This window comes from Pseudophryne corroboree, chromosome 6 (assembly GCF_028390025.1).
Source record: "Pseudophryne corroboree isolate aPseCor3 chromosome 6, aPseCor3.hap2, whole genome shotgun sequence".
Classification (NCBI taxonomy): domain Eukaryota; kingdom Metazoa; phylum Chordata; class Amphibia; order Anura; family Myobatrachidae; genus Pseudophryne; species Pseudophryne corroboree.
This window is the reverse complement of record NC_086449.1, coordinates 26,576,963-26,590,186: the sequence shown is the minus strand read 5'-3', so window position 1 is coordinate 26,590,186 and position 13,224 is coordinate 26,576,963. Positions and strand designations below refer to the sequence as shown.

The following is a 13,224-nucleotide window of genomic DNA, read 5'->3' as shown; positions in this document are numbered from 1 at the left end:
CCCTTCCACAGCCTAACCCTAACCGTCTCCTCCTGCAGCCTAACCCTAACCGTCCCCTCCCGCAGCCTAACCCTAACCGTCCCCTCCCGCAGCCTAACCCTGCCCTCCCACAGCCTAACCCTAACCGTCCCCTCCCACAGCCTAACCCTGCCCTCCCACAGCCCCTAACCCTGCCCTCCCACAGCCTAACCCTAACCGTCCCCTCCTGCAGCCTAACCCTAACCGTCCCCTTCCACAGCCTAACCCTAACCGTCTCCTCCTGCAGCCTAACCCTAACCGTCCCCTCCCGCAGCCTAACCCTGCCCTCCCACAGCCTAACCCTAACCGTCCCCTCCCACAGCCTAACCCTGCCCTCCCACAGCCCCTAACCCTGCCCTCCCACAGCCTAACCCTAACTGTCCCCTCCTGCAGCCTAACCCTAACCGTCCCCTCCCACAGCCTAACCCTTACTGTCCCCTCACACAGCCTAACCATCCCCTCCCACAGCCTAACCCTAACCTGCCCCTCCCACAGCCTAACTCTAACCTGCCCCTCCCACAGCCTAACCCTAACCGTCCACTCCCACAGCCTAACCCTAACCTGCCCCTCCCACAGCCTAACTCTAACCTGCCCCTCCCACAGCCTAACCCTAACCCTCCCACAGCCTAACCCTAACTGTCCCCTCCTGCAGCCTAACCCTAACCGTCCCCTCCCACAGCCTAACCCTTACTGTCCCCTCACACAGCCTAACCATCCCCTCCCACAGCCTAACCCTAACCTGCCCCTCCTACAGCCTAACTCTAACCTGCCCCTCCCACAGCCTAACCCTAACCGTCCCCTCCCAGCCTAACCCTAACCTGCCCCTCCCACAGCCTAACTCTAACCGTCCCCTCACACAACCTAACCCTAACCGTCCCCTCCCACGGCCTGTCACTGTTCTCATCTGACCACTAAAGGGCAGTAATCAGAGGAGTTCGGGAGCTTTATCTTACACCTACTACCACCATGCAGGATTTATTGTTAGATGAGCACTGTGGTAGGAGGAAAGTCTAAACTGTCCTACAGACCGAGACCCTGCAGCGTTGGTGGAGTGGTTAGCATTTCTGCCTCAAAAGCACTGCAGTCATGAGTTCAGTTGAAAGTAATGTCTATTCTGTGTGGAGTTTGTATGTTTTCTCCACACTTGCTTAGTTTTCTCTCTGGGTGTTCCGGTTCTCTCCCATGCCCCAAAAACATACTTGTAGTTTTAAATGGCTGCCGATAGGGAATATAGTGAATTTCAGAAATAGGGTGAAATAGGTATGAAATACCTAAAATCAAAATCCCAGCAACAAATGACTGACGGTCAAAATCCCGACAAGGTCAAAATACTGACACTTAAAATACAGACAAGGTAAAAAAAAAAAGTCATTTAAAATGTCGACAGGCCGAAGAGTCGACAGGTTTTTTGTGTGTATGTCGACATAGGTCAACACGGACACTGTGAGCTCGGCACACTATTATATTCCCCTTCCAGGTCCACTGGGATGGTAAAGTATGAACAAGTCGGTTTCAATGAAAAAAATCATGTCGGCTTTTTGACCTGTCAACATTTTTAATGTCCATATTTTGACCGTGTCAGAATTTTAAATGTTGGGATTTTGATTGTAGGTAAATTGACCGCATCCCGGAAATAGTCTCTCTGCAAAGTACTGCGTAATATGTATGGGATGCGGTCAAGATCCCGCCAGATGGGATCCCGTCGGTCGGAATACTGACACCGGGATCTTGACAGGCACAATACCGACATATTCTCCCTCTGAGGGTGTCCACGACACCCATAGAGGGAGAATAAATTAATGTGCCGAGCGCAGCCCGCAAGGGGCTGCGTTGCACTCGGCCTCCCCGTTAGGATTGTGCCGGCCGGAATCCCGGTGTCGGTATTCCGACCGCCTGGGATCTCGTACTGATTCCATATGTATGCACTAAATAAACATTACTAAATAAGTGTCACACTGCCCTCTGGTGGACAGGCTGAGAATCAGTGGTTTTTATCTGAATTAACATAAGTGGAACGCAGACCCGTTACTGGTACATTTTATTGTGAACAGGTCATACATAAAATGTGTACAGACAACTCAGGTATAAAATATATACATTATCTACATATGTACAAAGCAAAAACATTTCTATACACATCAACCTAAGGAGGCATCCCGGCAGCGCCTGTGCCAGTATATTAGGAGGGTAGCCACTATACAGTATGTATCTCCCCAAGCCGGCCACTGCTGCCCGTATGTGCTTGCGTCTATGGTAGGGCAGGAATTGGTGTATTTCCCAGCATGCTCCTCTCTACTTGGCATCGCTGCCGCCCCCCGCACCACCACAGCTGCAGGCAGTTCGTTCCGGCGGTGCCACGTTTCGATGTCTCTGCCTCCTGGGACTCATCACCGCTGTCCTCGTGCTTGGGGAACTGGCGCTGCCCCGATGCCGTGGCCAAGATGGGCAGAGACGGGTGCAGACTGTAGGCAGAAACAGAGACAGGCTTGGCGATTCTCGTATGTGCTAAAATAAAGTCCACCAGCAGGTGGCGCTCTGGCACACTGCACTATCAGAGGCCATTTTGTATCATTGCCAATGGAAGATGTTAATTTATTTCTCTATGTAAATTATATGCAGATACTAGGGGGATATTTGTCAAAGCTTGGAGAGAGATAAATTGGAGTGAGATAAAGTACCAACCAATCAGCTTATGCTATGTTACTGGCTGTCTTTGAAAAACGTCATTAAGGAGCCGATTGGTTGGTACTTTATCTGTCTCCAAGCCTTGATAAATCTCCCACTAGGAATACAGAAAATGAACTGTCCCAAGGCGCAAAACAAACTTATGCAGCTAAATACAAACAAAGGGACCACCAATACCCTAAAATGGAGACAATATTGCAAAGAAAAATAAGAATTTACTCACCGGTAATTCTATTTCTCGTAGTCCGTAGTGGATGCTGGGAACTCTGTAAGGACCATGGGGAATAGCGGGCTCCGAAGGAGGCTGGGCACTCTAGAAAGATCTTAGACTACCTGGTGTGCACTGGCTCCTCCCACTATGACCCTCCTCCAAGCCTCAGTTAGGACACCGTGCCCGGACGAGCGTACACAATAAGGAAGGATTTTTGAATCCCGGGTAAGACTCATACCAGCCACACCAATCACACCGTACAACTTGTGATCTGAACCCAGTTAACATTATGAAACAACTGAGCCTCTCAACAGATGGCTCAACAATAACCCGATTTAGTTAACAATAACTATGTACACGTATTGCAGATAAACCGCACTTGGGATGGGCGCCCAGCATCCACTACGGACTACGAGAAATAGAATTACCGGTGAGTAAATTCTTATTTTCTCTGACGTCCTAGTGGATGCTGGGAACTCCGTAAGGACCATGGGGATTATACCAAAGCTCCCAAACGGGCGGGAGAGTGCGGATGACTCTGCAACACCGAATGAGAGAACTCCAGGTCCTCCTCAGCCAGGGTATCAAATTTATAGAATTTTGCAAACGTGTTTGCCCCTGACCAAGTAGCAGCTCGGCAAAGTTGTAAAGCCGAGACCCCTCGGGCAGCCGCCCAAGATGAGCCCACCTTCCTTGTGGAATGGGCATTGACAGATTTTGGCTGTGGCAGGCCTGCCACAGAATGTGCAAGCTGAATTGTACTACAAATCCAATGAGCAATAGTCTGCGTAGAAGCAGGAGCACCCAGCTTGTTGGGTGCATATAGGATAAACAGCGAGTCAGATTTTCTGACTCCAGCCGTTCTGGAAACATATTTTCAGGGCCCTGACCACGTCTAACAACTTGGAGTCCTCCAAGTCCCTAATAGCCGCAGGCACCACAATATGCTGGTTCAGGTGAAACGCTGACACCACCTTAGGGAGAAACTGGGGACGAGTCATCAATTCTGCCCTATCCATATGGAAAATCAGATAAGGGCTTTTACATGATAAAGCCGCCAATTCTGATACTCGCCTGGCCGAAACCAAGGCCAATAACATGACCACTTTCCAAGTGAGATATTACAGATCCACGGTCTTTAGTGGTCCCAAGGTGCCACAGGAGGCACAAACGGGGAATGAATATGCAGCACTCCTTTTATAAATGTCTGAACTTCAGGTACTGAAGCTAGTTCTTTTTGAAAGAAGATCGCCAGAGCCGAGATCTGTACCTTAATGGAACCTAATTTAAGGCCCATAGTCACTCCTGCTTGCAGGAAATGCAGAAAACGACCTAGTTGAAATTCCTCTGTTGGGGCCCTTTCGGCCTCACACCATGCAACATATTTCCACCATATGCGGTGATAATGATTTGCTGTAATCTCTTTCCTGGCTTTAGTAAGCGTAGGAATGACTTCCTCCGGAATGCCCTTTTCCTTCAGGATCCGGCGTTCAACCGCCATGCCGTCAAACGCAGCCGCGGTAAGTTTTGGAACAGACAGGGCCCCTGCTGCCGCAGGTCCTGTCTGAGTGGCAGAGGCCATGGGTCCTCTGATATAAATTCTTGAAGTTCTGGGTACCAAGCTCTTCTTGGCCAGTCCGGAACCACGAGTATCGTTCTTACTCCTCGCCTTCTTATTATTCTCAGTACCTTTGGTATGAGAGGCAGAGGGGAGAACACATAAACCGACTGGTACACCCACGGTGTTACCAGAGCGTCCACAGCTATCGCCTGAGGGTCCCTTGACCTGGCGCAATATCTTTTATAGCTTTTTGTTGAGGCGGGACGCCATCATGTCCACCTGTGGCCTTTCCCACTGGTGTACAATCATTTGGAAGACTTCTGGAGGAAGTCCCCACTCTCCCGGGTGGAGGTCGTGTCTGTTGAGAAGATCTGCTTCCCAGTTGTCCACTCCGGGAATGAACACTGCTGACAGTGCTAACACATGATTTTCCGCCTATCGGATAATCCTTGTGGCTTCTGCCATCGCCATCCTGCTTCTTGTGCCGCCCTGTTGGTTTACATGGGCGACTGCCGTGATGTTGTCTGATTGGATCAGTACCGGCTGGTTTTGAAGCAGAGGCCTTACAGGCCTCAGGGCATTGTAAATGGCCCTCAGGTCCAGAATATTTATGTGTAGGGAAATCACCTGACTTGACCAAAGTCCCTGGAAGTTTCTTCCCTGTGTGACTGCCCCCCAGCCTCAAAGGCTGGTATCCATGGTCACTAGGACCTAGTCCTGTATGCCGAACCTGCGGCCCTCTTGAAGATGGGCACTCTGCAGCCACCACAGTAGAGATAACCCTGTCTCCGAGGACCAGGGTATCAGCCTATGCATCGGAAGATGCGATCCGGACCACTTGTCCAACAGGTCCCTCTGAAAAGTTCTTGTATGGAACCTGCCTAATGGGATTGCTTCGTAGGAAGCTACCCTTTTTCCCAGGACTCGCGTGCAATGATGCACCGCTACCTGTTTTGGCTTCAGGAGGTCTCTGACTAGAGATGACAACTCCTTGGCTTTCTCCTCCGGGAGAAACACTATTTCTGGTTTATGTCCAGAACCATCCCCAGGAACAGTAGACGTGTCATAGGAACCAGCTGTGACTTTGGACTGTTTAGAATCCAACTGTGCTGTTGTAGCACTTTCCAAAATAGTGCTACCCCGACTACCAACTGCTCCTTGGACCTCGCCCTTATAAAGAGATTGTCCAAGTACGGGATAATTAAAACTCCCTTTTTTCGAAGGAGTATCATCATTTCGGCCATTACCTTGATAAAACACCCTCGGTGCCATGTACAGTCCAAACGGCAGTGTCTGGATTTGGTAATGGTAATCCTGTACCACAAATCTGAGGTACTCCTGGCGAGGATGGTAAATGGGGGCATGCAGGTAAGCATCCTTGATGTCCCGGGATACCATGTAATCCCCCTCGTCCAGGCTTGCAATAACCGCCCTGAGCGATTCCATCTTGAACTTTAATTTTTTTATGTATGTGTTCAAGGATTTTAATATATAAAATGGGTCACACCGAACCATGCGGTTTCGGTACCCCAAACCGTGTGGAATAGTAACCCCGTCCTTGTTGAAGTAGGGGCACCTTGAGTATTACCTGCTGGGAATACCGCTTATTAATTGCCTCTAGCACAGCCTCCCTGCCTGAGGGAGTTGTCAGCAAGGCATATTTTAGGAAACGGCTGGGGGGAGACATCTCGAATTCCAGCTTGTACCCCTGAAATACTACTTGAAAGAAACAGGGATCCACCTGTGAGCGAGCCCACTAATTGCTGAAATTTTTGAGACGGCCGCCCACCGTACCTGGCTACACCTGTGGAGCACCCGCGTCATGCTGTGGACTCACAGGAAGCGGGGGTAGAATTTTGATTCTGGGAACAGGCTGACTGGTGCAGCTTTTTCCCTCTTCCCTTGTCTCTGTACAGAAAGGAAGCGCCATTTGACCCGCTTGCTTTTCTGAAGCCGAAAGGACTGTACCTTTGTCTGTGAGGAAAACCTGAGGTAAAAATATTTCTTCCCAGCAGTTGCTGTGGATACGAGGTCCCAGAGACCATCCCCAAATAATTCCTCACCCTCATAAGGCAGAATCTCTATGCGCTTTTTAAGTCAGCATCACCTGTCCAGTGACAGGTCTCTAATACCCTCCTGACAGAATGGACATTACATTCATTTTGGATGCCAGCCGGCAAAATATCCCTCTGTGCATCCCTCATATATAAGACGACGTCTTTAATATGTTCTCATATTAGCAAACTAGTATGCTTGACAGGGTCACCGACCACGCTGCAGCAGCACGATCTGCAGGTTTCAGTCTAGTACCTGAGTGTGTAAATACAGACTTCAGGATAGCCTCCTGCTTTTTATCAACAGGTACCTTCAAAGTGGCCGTTCCTAAAACGGCAGTGCCACCTTTTTTGACAACCGTGTGAGCGCCTTTTCCACCCTAGGGGATATCTCCCAGCGTAACTTATCCTCCTGGCGGGAAAGGGTACGCCATCAGTAACTTTTTATAAATTACCAGTTTCTTAACGGGGGAACCCACGCTTTTCACACACTTCATTTATTCATCTGATGGGGGAACAAAACACTGCCTGTTTTTTCTCCCCAAACCTAAAACCCATTTTTAGAGGTGCTTGGGTTAATGTCAGAAATGCATAACACATTTTTTATTGCCGGGATCAAGTCACGGATGTTCCTAGTGGATTGTGTATATGTCTCAACCTTGTCGACACTGGAGTCAAACTCCGTGTCGACATCTTTGTCTGCCATCTGAGAGAGCGGGCGTTTTTGAGCCCCTGATGGCCTTTGAGACGCCTGGGCAGGCGCGGGCTGAGAAGCCGGCTGTCCCACAGCTGTTACGTCATCCACCCTTTTATATAAGGAGTTGACACTGTCGGTTACTACCTTCCACCTATCCATCCACTCTGGTGTCGGCCCCACAGGGGGCGACATCACATATATCGGCCTCTGTTCCGTCACCATATAAGCCTCCTCATTCAACATGTCGACACAGCCGTACCGACACACCGCAGACACACAGGGAATGCTCTAAACGAGGACAGGACCCACAAAAGCCCTTTGGGGGGACAGAGTGAGAGTATGCCAGCACACACCAGAGCGCTATATAATGCAGGGACTAACTGAGTTATGTCCCCTATAGCTGCTTTTTTTATATATGTATACTGCGCCTAAATTAAATGCCCCCCCTCTCTTTTTTAACCCTTTTCTGTGTTGTAAACTGCAGGGGAGAGCTAGGGAGCTTCCCTCCATCGGAGCTGTGAGGGAAAATGGCGCCAGTGTGCTTGAGGGAGATAGCTCCGCCCCTTTTCCGCGGCCTATTCTCCCGCTTTTTTATGGAATCTGGCAGGGGTATTTACCTCATATATAGCCCCTGGGGCTATATATTGAGGTATTTTTGCCAGCCAAGGTGTTTTTATTGCTGCCTCAGGGCGCCCCCCCCCCCCCCCAGCGCCCTGCATCCTCAGTGACCGGAGTGTGAAGTGTGTGAGAGGAGCAATGGCGCACAGCTGCAGTGCTGTGCGCTACCTTGGTGAAGACTGAGTCTTCATGCCGCCGATTTTCCGGACCATCTTCTTGCTTCTGGCTCTGTAAGGGGCACGGCGGCGCGGCTCCGGGACCGAACACCAAGGACTGGGCCTGCGGTCGATCCCTCTGGAGCTAATGGTGTCCAGTAGCCTAAGAAGCCCAATCCGGCTGCAAGCAGGCGAGTTCGCTTCTTCTCCCCTTAGTCCCTCACTGCAGTGAGCCTGTTGCCAGCAGGTCTCACTGAAAATAAAAAAATCTAAGACTATTACTTTCTAAGAGCTCAGGAGAGCCCCTAGTGTGCATCCAACCTCGGCCGGGCACGAAATCTAACTGAGGCTTGGAGGAGGGTCATAGTGAGAGGAGCCAGTGCACACCAGGTAGTCTAAGATCTTTCTAGAGTGCCCAGCCTCCTTCGGAGCCCGCTATTCCCCATGGTCCTTACGGAGTTCCCAGCATCCACTAGGACGTCAGAGAAAGAATGTATCTGAGCGCTCAGTCCTGTATCAACATAAATGTCCCATGCAAAAAAAACTTTTTTCGGAAGCAGTATCTTCTACAGGTCACCGAACCTCTTGTAGAAGATGCATCAGTCCTTAATCGTCAGTCCATATGATTCCTTCCAGTGATGGATGTACCTCAGAACAAACCAGATGGAAATGATATGGTGTAGTATGTCTATATGGAAATGGTAACACCCATGTGCAGACAAAGATGGTATATATTATTCTGCGTACCAAAACTCACTCGTTAAGAAGGAGTGACTCCCATAAAGGTATCTTTAGCCACCAATCTCAAACAACATGAGTGAATCAGTCGCACAAACTCCTTTAACCAATGATCTCAAATATTGTGACGTACCGTACTCACATGATAGATAGTGAGTGCACTCCCATAAAGGTACCTTTGGTCACCGGTATCCAAGAGTATCTTCTACTGATCACCCGACCTCTTGCAAATGATATATCCTTATTCAGCAATCCTTATGGTTCCCTCAGATGAAAAATGAACCTCAGGACAAACCGGATATGAATAATATAGTGTAGTATATCTACTGAAGAGTGATAGCACCCATGTGAGAATGTGAAAGGGAAGAAATATTCTGCGTACCGAAACTCACACTAATTGGAAGTAAGTGACTCCTATAATGGTTTCTTTAGCCACCGATCTCCAATACCGTGAATGAGCTAACCATGTGGACACCTTCATGCACAAATCCCAGTAAAATGACGTACCGTACTCACACAATGTGCAGCGAATACGCTCCCATAAAGGTATCTTTAGCCACCAGTATTCAGTCGTGTGTGTAGAATCCCAAAAAAAACCCTCCAGATTATTCAACAGGTGCGGGACGTACCGTACTCACATGACACGTGACAGTTGTACTCATATAGCGGTTTCTTTGGTTTTCTTCTAGGACAATATGATGTATATTGATTCTCCCAAATGGGGGAATTATGACCCAAAAAAACCCAAAAGGGCACTCTTAAAATCCATAAAATTTATTTATAAACAATGACTAAAAACAAGGGGTGACAGATGGCAGATGAAAAAAACAGTGTACCTGAGAGGCAATCTCGGCCGTGAATACCAGACAGGAATAACTGAACCGTCTGTGCCCAAATGTACGATGATGATCAGTAGCACTCCTGGTATTGGAGATCGGTGGCTAAAGAAACCTTTATAGGAGTCACTTACTTCCAATTAGTGTGAGTTTCGGTACGCAGAATATTTCTTCCCTTTCACATTCTCACATGGGTGCTATCACTCTTCAGTAGATATACTACACTATATTATTCATATCCGGTTTGTCCTGAGGTTCATTTTTCATCTGAGGGAACCATAAGGATTGCTGAATAAGGATATATCATTTGCAAGAGGTCGGGTGATCAGTAGAAGATACTCTTGGATACCGGTGACCAAAGATACCTTTATGGGAGTGCACTCACTATCTATCATGTGAGTACGGTACGTCACAATATTTGAGATCATTGGTTAAAGGAGTTTGTGCGACTGATTCACTCATGTTGTTTGAGATTGGTGGCTAAAGATACCTTTATGGGAGTCACTCCTTCTTAACGAGTGTGAGTTTTGGTACGCAGAATAATATATACCATCTTTGTCTGCACATGGGTGTTACCATTTCCATATAGACATACTACACCATATCATTTCCATCTGGTTTGTTCTGAGGTACATCCATCACTGGAAGGAATCATATGGACTGATGATTAAGGACTGATACATCTTCTACAAGAGGTTCGGTGACCTGTAGAAGATACTGCTTCCGAAAAAAGTTTTTTTTGCATGGGACATTTATGTTGATACAGGACTAAATCTCCCACTAGGGTTTTTCCCTCTCTCTTTCTATTCAGAGACTCCTATTGGAGACTGTAGATGCGAGTTATTGCGAAATTCTCAGGAAGTGACATCACTGACACTTGTGGGAGGGGTCAGAAGTCAGAGCAACTGTCACCGCATGCCAACGTGATGACATCATTTTTAGCACTCTTCAACTTTATATCGTATATAGATAACGGACAAAGGGGAGATGTATCAAATCAGCTCCTGTCATTTTATAGACTGTGCTGGATCAATGACAGTTCAGTTGCTACGGACAACGTCTCCCCTTGATCTCTCTGGAAGGTTTGATATACCTCCCCAAAGTGCGAGAGCCAGATATTGTACACAACGCCTGAAGCTTCTAAGCAAAGTGGGTAATGGAGAAAGGATAACCCACTCTGCCTCGGGAAATGGGCAACGCGATAAATGCCATTGTTCCTAGGCCAAGTGGGCCATTCATTTCCCACACATTAGGCATTGTTTCGCACTGTGCCTGTAACACCTAAGCATTAGGAATGCTGGATAGTAAGTGGCAGAGTAAAAGGTGAGTTTGCTGATGGTTATGAATATTGAGCTTCTTAGGTAATACCCGGAATGACTTTCCTCACACAGTACTCACCTAATCCCATTCACACAGTCGCTCTGAGCCTGGAACTGTAGGGCAGGAGAGGAGATCCCCTCAACCGGAGGGGTCAGCATGTCCCAGACGGTGACCAGACCCGTTGTATCCCCACTGAGCAGATAACGGCCGGTGCTGGGGAGGAGATGGAGGATTAGATCACAAGTAAAGATGGTGAGACGGGGTGGGGAGTATGGAGCTGGGGAGGAGATGGAGGATTAGATCACAAGTAAAGATGGTGAGACGGGGTGGGGAGGCCGGAGCTGGGGAGGAGATGGAGGATTAGATCACAAGTAAAGATGGTGAGGCGGGGTGGGGAGGATGGAGCTAGGGAGGGATGGAGGATTAGATCACAAGTAAAGATGGAGAGACGGGGTGGGGAGGATGGAGCTAGGGAGGGATGAAGGATTAGATCACAAGTAAAGATGGTGAGGCGGGGTGGGGAGGATGGAGCTAGGGAGGGATGAAGGATTAGATCACAAGTAAAGATGGTGAGACGGGGTGGGGAGGCCGGAGCTGGGGAGGAGATGGAGGATTAGATCACAAGTAAAGATGGTGAGACGGGGTGGGGGGGATGGAGCTAGGGAGGGATGGAGGATTAGATCACAAGTAAAGATGGTGAGGCGGGGTGGGGAGGATGGAGCTAGGGAGGGATGAAGGATTAGATCACAAGTAAAGATGGTGAGACGGGGTGGGGAGGATGGAGCTAGAGAGGGATGGAGGATTAGATCACAAGTAAAGATGGTGAGACGTAGTGTGAACGCCGGAGCTGGGTGGGAGATGGAGGATTAGATCACAAGTAAAGATGGTGGGACGGGGTGGGGAGAATGGAGCTGGGAAGGAGATGGAGGATTAGATCACAAGTAAAGATGGTGGGACGGGGTGGGGAGGCCGGAGCTAGTTGGGAGACGGAGGATTAGATCACAATTAAAGATGGAGAGAGACGGGATGGGAAGGCCAGAGTTGGGGAGGAGATGGAGGATTAGATCACAAGTAAAGATGGTGAGACGGGGTGGGGAGGATGGAGCTGGAGAGGAGATGGAGGAGATCACAAGTAAAGATGGTGAGACGGGGTGGGGAGGATGGAGCTGGAGAGGAGATGGAGGAGATCACAAGTAAAGATGGAGAGAGACGGGATGGGAAGGCCAGAGTTGTGGAGGAGATAGAGGATTAGACCACAAGTAAAGATGGTGAGACAGGGTTGGGAGACCAGCGGAAATCACTCACATCTCCAGGTCAAAGTATATCCTCTGATTGGTGGAAACGTTACGCTTCATGGAGGTCAAGATCTGTCCCGGGTGGCGGATGTCCCAGCACAGGATTTCAGGGTCCTACGAAGATAAAGAAGAGGTCAGGTGTCCACCTACATCTCTGCAACCATCTACCACACATCATACACAGATAACGCAGGATCCAGACGCATTTCACAATTACAGATCTAAGGGGCAGAGGATTAACCCCGTGGTAGTCTATGTCCACCCTCATACTCAGGGTAAACGTTTTCTGTAATGAGTTTTGTGAAGTCCGCACAGTGAAACTTCTCAATGCAGGGTTCTAAGGACCGCTTCCTCTTATGACGTTAGTATCACAGAGATGATTGACAGTCCCAGCTCTATAATCTGCCAAAACAGTCCACCAGCTAGGCTATTTTGCTTTCGCCTCACTCCATGACTATGGACCAATGAATACAGGGCTTATAAGGAGTAAGGTACAATAAGCAGCCAACAACCCATGGCAACCGTTATTATGGAGACGGAGCGCAGACAGGACTGGAGGAAGGGAATCACAGGAGGCGACGCGGGCAGAATAACTCACCTTCCTGCCTCCGGAGAATATGCAGTGCCCGTCCGGGGAGAACAGCAGGTGGGTGACACCCCCTTGGCGACCGTGCATGACCGCCAGGTTGACCCCTTCGTGGTAGGAATAGAGTCCCAGGCACTTAGAGTAGGAGCCACAGGCATAAATATCCTGAGACGGGCTGAAGGTGATGCAGGATATAATGCCTGGCTGGCCCTGCTTCTTATCTGCAGGGAGCAACGGAGCCAAAAGCAGACATATTAACGCAATCACGGTACAGGTTACGGCCTATCTGGTAGGCGACAGAACATTGTTACACACACAGGTCACAGGTAAGTGACGTTGTAAGCAAGCATCTGATGTAGCATACTGCAAACATGATAGTGACTAGGGACAGACATTCACAGAGATATGGCAGCGAGTCCTAGAAAAAAAAAAAATCTGAACACCGTTATA

At 48.9% G+C, this 13,224-nt stretch overlaps 1 protein-coding gene across 1 annotated transcript in view; it reads right to left on the bottom strand.

The window, feature by feature from the left end:
* Nucleotides 1–2,039: 2,039 nt before the first annotated feature.
* The window catches only part of WRAP53 (WD repeat containing antisense to TP53), a 36,204-nt gene continuing 25,019 nt past the window's right edge, over nt 2,040–13,224 (bottom strand). The window contains exons 8-11 of the mRNA XM_063930815.1: nt 12,787–12,995; nt 12,199–12,302; nt 10,972–11,106; nt 2,040–2,480 (exon numbers count right to left, since the gene is read on the bottom strand). Coding sequence (XP_063786885.1) covers nt 2,267–2,480; nt 10,972–11,106; nt 12,199–12,302; nt 12,787–12,995 — 662 coding nt within the window. The 3' untranslated portion in view covers nt 2,040–2,266. The remainder of the gene's footprint in view (nt 2,481–10,971; nt 11,107–12,198; nt 12,303–12,786; nt 12,996–13,224) is intronic.